We start from the raw sequence: 7509 nt of genomic DNA, 5'->3' as shown, positions 1-7509 counted from the left end.
AATTTACCCATTATTTTTTTCTATTCTTATAAAACCTTAGAATGTATAGTTTATGTAATGGTACATGTTTAGAAATATATCTTAAGTCAAAATGGTTAAAAAATCCATTGAATATTACTAAAAAAGGCCAAATCTGGCAAATTGTCCATATGCTGGCAACCTTAAAACTGCCGTGAAAATTCTCTTAACTTCAATTCAAATATCTTGAATACAATTTATTTCTTAGATTTTAGTAATATGAGCTCAGAGAATAAAATTTTTATGTGAATTCACAATAATTCACTTAATCTGCACTAATTAGGGCCCCGCAAGGATTTGCGGGTGCCCTATAGTAATCACTCTGTCTGTCCGTCCGTCTGTCTGTCTGTCTGTCTGTCTGTCCGTCTGTCACTCTTCCGTCCACAAATTTTCTGTTTTTTTCTAATAACTTTTTTTATAGTTGCCCAATCAAGTTCAAATTTGGTATGGTAGTTCAGTAGGCAGAAATACATATTTTGATGCTAAGTTTGCTTCTCTATGTCTTCTACTTCTACAAAGAGGTACAATTAATCCCTTGGGATTAATTATCTAGCCTGCTGCAGAAAATTCAGTAGGCTTATCTTTATCTGTCACTTTAAGATTAATGAAACCCCTTGTCTGCAACTGCTGTTTGTTTGAAGTTAAGGTCAAGCCTTCATGATATTTGCATTCATTGAAGGCTGGCATTTTATATAACACATGCTTCATAATCATGATAATTGTTTAAATATACATTCAATGTTAAGTTGCTTTTTACTGCCTAATGTAAATACAAGGATATTATTTTCAGGTTTTTGAATATTCAGGAATTATCTTGAAATTTTAAGAATACAGTTGCTGTTGCTTATTCTTCGTACATTTTTTTATCATTCCGTAAGCTGCACCCTATTAATTCTACCCCATGGCGGGGCCCTTGCTGACTGGTCAGTTTTCTAGTTTAATTTAAAACAAAGCAGATTTTGCTTAATCGGAGTGTTCAAAATATAACATCCTTGTTACCATGGCAACCAAATCGAAAAGTTAGACTTTAACATCATATTAATTAAAGATATGCCAACTGTAGTAAATGGTGTGAAATTCAGTTAAATTGGAGACATGCCATGTCCACGACCATATTTAAAATTTAGATTTTTATAGAGAATTTATATTAAATAGAAAACATGGCATTACACAGACCAGCTTGGCAGGAGAATGCCTTCTTGTCACATTCCTGGGGAGCAGATAAAGCCGTGGATGGACTGTATTCAAACCGAGAATATACTGGAAACCAATGTACGATCTCTGCAGATAAAAAGGAAACAGCCACGTGGAGAGTAGATCTACAGGGTGTCGTTAGCATCAGTTACATTAATATCCTCTACAGAACTGATAACGTGTCGGGTATGCATTACTCCTTCATGTGCTACGCACTCTTTGCAACTGATTGGTAAAAAATATAAAAGTGTGTGTTCTTGTGACAATTGAGTCTTATTATTTTAAAATTGTTCATATAACAAGTTTGTTACATATAATCAGACATAATTTCGACGAGATGTTATAACAAATTATCAAATTAGGTGAAGTGTAAACCTTCATCGGTGGTGCATTTTAGACGTGATCAACGTGAAGGCTTGCGAAGAGAAGCTTAGTCGCAAACCACGGCCAAAATGTAGGATCTTCTCTTATTCTTGTCGTGGTTGAATGAGAAGAGAATGTTTCGCAGGTTATTAAAACGTGGACCAATGCAAGGAAAGCATCGTCGATCATGAATTGATGATACCTTTCAATAGCCAGTGTACAAAATATTTCTTTTATACTGCTGATGTTAATTGTTGATTGAAATAGCGATGGAAACGAAAATTGTATTGACTGAATATGACTTTACAACAGAGAGGCATAACATATTAAAGATTATGGAATGCTTCTTTGTTCTTTTCCATTTTTTCGGAAAAGGGGAATAAATAAAAGAGGAATCTTAAATGTGAATTTGAATTTATTGTTTCTCATGGCCAGGTGCATACATCGGGAGATTTGCTGGGTTTTTCCTCTATGTTTCCAATACAACGTTCAAAGAAGAAGGCTATCTTTGTTTTCATGAGATACAGAAAGTGAACAGTACACCAACAGAAGACCACAGAATCAATTGTACCGTGAATGGACGTTATGTTATTTTCTACAACGAGAGAAGACCGGATGTGGCGTATCCTGCGTACTATTCACAGTACGCATTCAATGAATTGTGCGAGGTGGAAGTTTACGGTAAGTTGCTCCAGAATGCAGTATTGAATATTCTTAATGTAAATGTAATTCACAGGATACAATTCAGCAATTTACAAAGCTTGAAGGTCCTTGAAGAAATATATTAAAAAGGTGACTTAATATGAGAGTTCACCTTAAACCTATTCAGTAGGCTATTTACATATTTCAGTGAACTAATACACTAAATGGCACAGCTTTATCTTGTAACTAATAATTCGACATTTTTTTTATTTTAATAAGAAAGCGTTAAATAATTTCGTTTTTAAATAATCTACCAGTTAAAATGATTATACAGGCTGTATGGGTTCCTGGATATTTCGGACAAAATTGTAACCAAACATGTTCAGAGAACTGTCAGGGTAAACAGTGTGACGCCGTGACTGGTTATTGTGTGGATGATTGTACTCCAGGATATCAAGGACTGCAGTGCAATATTTGTAAGTTATTATTATTTTGCCCCCCCCCCCTGCAATATTGGATTAGTATTGAATGACACTATAGCCTTCCCCGTATTCATTTTTCGGGTTATATTATGCATTCGTGTGGATTTGTAAGAATTTAGGTTTATCTTTTTTTTTCCTGCGCAAAGAAGTTAAAAATTTCTCAAATTTATCTCATAAAAATGAGCAGAAGACCGAAGGCGATGAGGGTGAATTCTGTCAGCCATGGATCGTTCTGTGTAATAATTCTGTTATTCCAGTGTGCGATCAACAAACCTATGGCTTTGGGTGTTCTCTATCCTGTGGTAACTGTACTGACGGAGAAACGTGTCACCACATCACTGGCACGTGTCCTAGAGGCTGCAGTGAAGGGATGAAAGGAGATAAGTGTCAGACTGGTAAATCTGCTTAATTTGAAATGATTGCCAAGATTTTTTTTCCTTCCCTGTTTGCTCATAATCAGGGACCTCCCGTTTTTTTTGTCTTGTCTTGTGCTCAATTAAACAGATATAAATATTTTAAAAGACTAAGATGTATTTTTTTTTGGAATGAGATATCATTTTAAAATCAATTTCATTGAATTCTTTTAAATTGAATAATGAAGGACGTAACATAAATGCAAAAAAAAAAAAACTTGAAATTTAATATTGGTTAAGGCATACAATAATGTTTATATTCTAAGTCTGTCAGCTGGGTTTATATGGTAAGGACTGCAGTGGGAATTGCAGTGTTAACTGTGGAATGACCAGACGATGTGACAGGTTTACTGGAGAGTGTGTGGAAGGATGTAAGCCAGGGTGGAGGGGAATACGTTGTGATCAAAGTAAAGAAGAATTCATTCCATTTTGAAATATTTTTGTAAATTAATTGCAAACTAGTGTTTCACAGTAAAAATTAATTTTACAGACTTAAAAAATCACAGAGTTGTACTTCCCATTGAAACGAATTAATTTCTAGCAGGATGTAATAAAATATTTTTCATAAGAAAATATATATGAACATTTTTAAAACACCCAAATCACAGGACTGCTCGTTATTTGCATGAAAATTAAGGATCATCTACTTTTGTTTCTTCAAACCTTATACTGCATCAAACAAATAAATTCTCAATTTGACAATGACAACAAAAAATCATTTGTACCAATCTCTTTTATACAACACAAAGAATGCTACAATAGGACGTATGGAGAGGGCTGCAGTCTGAGTTGTGGTCATTGTCGTAACGATACACAATGTCAACATATCAATGGTTCATGTTTAGAAGGCTGTGACCCGGGATACGAAGGGACAATTTGTCAAAAAGGTAATTTTATTCCACTTTGATAATTAACATGGCCTTTTCTCACATTGATTGCCCTGTTTAAAAAAAGCCCTAATGTCATCTTATTAACATGACATCGTGTCACATACCTTAATAATTTTTTATTAAAATACAACAAAGTTTATCAATGCATAATGATAAAACATTTCATTCTCTATCTAAGACAACTTGTTTTGTTTCTCTTTTTCGGAGACTTTTTTGTGAACTTTTTTTCTCCATTTTTTTTTCTTATGTTCCCTGTTGTTCTTTTTCTCTTCACCTTTCTGCTGATATAATTCATCCGAGGCCAGGTGTCTGTGTTTAGGTCATCTTATATTAATGTTTGCTTGCCCTCTTCTGACTCAGTGTAAAATTTTTGGGTCGGTACGTAGGTGGCAATATCTTATTTCCCAATTTTCAATACATTTGTTGATAGGAAAAGAGAAATTAAAAGAAATTAAAAGTGTCACGCGACGTAAAAAAACCTTCTTGGAGTCGGTCGGGAGAGAGCAACCAAACATTTTTTTAAAGATGGTCGTAGTAATTTTCTTTGAATTTGAAGTCTGGATATTGAGGGAAGGGGTCTTGTTTTAGTAGAATGAAAACTGAATTATACTTCTTCATTACCAGATCTGAGTTCGGCATTTGCATCCGAAGCACCACTTGCAACAACTGACACTTCTATATTCCCTCTGATTATTCAAAATCTGAAGGTTGCCACCCATCATTAATTCAAAGAGTTCTCTGCTTAAAATTGTCCCTTTACCTTCTGTGACAGATTTTGTGGTATCAGGGAAAGTAAGAATATTATTACTAGCATTTGGGACAAGTGCTGAGGCGGGTGTATTATGTTTTCTCGAATAGATGCTTGTGTAGCAAGAATTTTGATATTTGGAACAAGGGCCAGGGCAGGGGAAGAGTCCAAAACAATAGGGGGTAAAGGTAGGTACAATTATACTGTTGGTGGATTACAAAGCATACAACATTGAAATGGGAGAAAAATTGGGTTGCGTTCGGATAAAAAATTCTAATGTGGCTTTTTATTTTTAAAAAAATTCCGTTATATTTCCTGTTGAAATCTTTAAAAGGGATTGGACAGTGCTTTTCTCACATTTTAATTAACAAATCAATTTTCCTGGCGAAAAGGATGGATCAAATTTTATTATAGCAGTAGTTCGTCGTGACCTTGTTAGCTCACCTGAGCCGAAGGCTCAAGTGAGCTTTTCTGATCAAAATTTGTCCGTTGTCTGTCGTCGTTGTCGTTGTCGTCGTAAACTTTTCACATTTTCATCTTCTTCTCAAGAACCACAGGGCCAATTTCAACCAAACTTGGCACAAAGTATCTTTGGGTGAAGGGAAATCAAGTTTGTTCAAATGAAGGGCCACGTCCCCTTCCAAGGGGAGATAATGATGAATTAGTGAAAAATTAATGGCATTGTTAAAAAATCTTCTTCTCAAGAACCACTGGGCCAGGAAAGATGAAACTCATGTGGATTCATCCTCAGATAGTGTAAATTCAAATTTGTTCCCATCATGACCCCCGGGGCTAGGGTTGGGCCAAAATGGCCGACCAAAGTTTTACATAGGAATATATAGGAAAAATCTTTAAAAATCTTCTTCTCAAGAACCACTGGGCCAGGAAAGATGAAACTCATGTGGAATCATCCTCAGGTAGTGTAGATTCACGTTTGTTCAAATCATGACCCCCCGGGGCTAGGGTGGGACCAAAATGGCCGACCAAAGTTTTACATAGGAATATATAGGAAAAATCTTTAAAAATCTTCTTCTCAAGAACCACTGGGCCAGGAAAGATGAAACTGATGTGAAATCATCCTCAGGTAGTGTAGATTCAAGTTTGTTCAAATTATGATCCCCGGGGCTAGGATGGGGCCAAAATGGCCGACCAAAGTTTTACATAGGAATATATAGGTAAACTCTTTAAAAATCTTCTTCTCAAGAACCACTAGGCCAGGAAAGATGAAACTCATGTGGAATCATCCTCAGGTAGTGTAGATTCACGTTTGTTCAAATCATGACCCCCCGGGGCTAGGGTGGGGCCAAAATGGCCGACCAAAGTTTAACATAGGAATGTATAGGAAAAATCTTTAAAAATCTTCTTCTCAAGAACCACTGGGCCAGGAAAGATGAAACTCATGTGAAATCAACCTCAGATAGTGTAGATTCAAGTGTGTTCAAATCATGACCCCCGGGGCTAAGGTGGAGCCAAAATGGCCGATCAAAGTTTTAAATCGGAATATATAGGGAAACCTTTTAAAATCTTCTTTTTCAAGTACTTCAAAGCCATGATTAGTGATATTTATATGGAATCATCCTCAGGTAGTGTAGATTCTAGTTTGTTCAAATCATGACCCTCTGGGGGGTTATAATTCAAGCCCCCCCCCCCTTCAGTAAACTCAGTTCTGATCTGATTTGTGCCTTTTCCTAACTGATGTGCTCAGGTGAGCGCTGTGGCCCCTGGGCCTCTTGTTGATTACGTTATGCAGGAAATATGAAAGTAGAATAAAAATATTACGTGTGACACAAAATTAATTATAAATCTTACAGAAGCGTTATGTACATGTATTATACTCTAGCGTGTCAGATGTGAAGAAAGTGTTCAAATATCCTTTAATATCCGATAATGGACACATCTACTCTCAATTAAGTGACAGAAAAAACTTGCCTACATGTACTCCTTTTGAAAATTGCTTTTATTTCCCGATTAATCTTCATTTTTGGTAGAATGTAGACAATTATACTGGGGTCTTAATTGTAACCAGACCTGCAGTACGGACTGTGTCAACCGGATATGTCACCATGAGTCTGGAGTGTGTCAGGTGTATGTAAAGGTAAGCTAAAACACAAACATACCTAATTATCCAGGGTAACAGTAACTAGACCTTTCCAAGTTGCTTTAAGTCGTTCATTTGATAAAAAGATTTATACAGTAAGTATGCGATATTCTTTATATAAAAATTATAATTTATGAATGATTTTTTCGATGTTGATATTTAAAGGTAGGTAACTTCTGTCAGAAAAAAGAAAAAGTACCGACGTATGAGTCATTGTTTATATGAATGACAATATAGTATTGTTATGTAAACAATAAGATTCTTTCTTTTTACTGGTACACAAAGCAAGAAGACATAACGATATTTATTTCATCGGAAAGGGACTATGCTCCATTAAAAAAAAACAACTCTTTCTTACAATTGTTTTTAACAAGAAAAGATAATGTCGGGTTTTTGTGCATGCATAATTATGCTTCTTAAACACGAAGCTATATATTTCTAGAATTAAATGCAACAATTAATTATCTTTAAAATAATCGGGTTTAAAAGATTAAGAATAAGGGGGAGGAGGGTAATTTTCACTTTACATATTCATAGAATTAGATTTCACTTATATATTTAAACTGTCTGATAAATATAAGTTCCATTTTTGCTTAAGTTTTGAAGCACTGGAATCTGTTCACAGCAAGGAAAAACTTATAGTCGCTGGAGATTGACCTGT

The 7509-nt window shown here is 35.3% G+C and overlaps 2 protein-coding genes across 2 annotated transcripts; both read left to right on the top strand.

The window, feature by feature from the left end:
- The first annotated feature begins 997 nt into the window (after positions 1–997).
- On the top strand, positions 998–2433 carry LOC134245691 (uncharacterized). Its single transcript, XM_062727959.1, has 3 exons — positions 998–1398; positions 2011–2256; positions 2426–2433. The coding sequence occupies exons 1-3, from the start codon at positions 1179–1181 to the stop codon at positions 2431–2433; spliced, it is 474 nt and encodes a 157-aa protein (XP_062583943.1). The 5' UTR covers positions 998–1178.
- Positions 2434–2539: 106 nt separating this feature from the next.
- On the top strand, positions 2540–6845 carry LOC134245696 (scavenger receptor class F member 1-like; the record flags this gene model as incomplete). The annotated part of the gene is made up of 5 exons (XM_062727965.1): positions 2540–2693; positions 2957–3094; positions 3379–3519; positions 3862–3999; positions 6739–6845. Coding segments are annotated over exons 1-5 (678 nt in total), but the record flags the coding sequence as incomplete, so codon positions are not given.
- Positions 6846–7509: the final 664 nt, after the last annotated feature.

Source organism: Saccostrea cucullata, unplaced genomic scaffold, assembly GCF_032062105.1.
Source record: "Saccostrea cucullata isolate Sc308-1 unplaced genomic scaffold, CSIRO_AGI_Scuc_v1 ctg8225, whole genome shotgun sequence".
Lineage (NCBI taxonomy): Eukaryota > Metazoa > Mollusca > Bivalvia > Ostreida > Ostreidae > Saccostrea > Saccostrea cuccullata.
The sequence above is the reverse complement of the archived record's forward strand: the minus strand, read 5'-3'. Positions and strand labels throughout refer to the sequence as shown.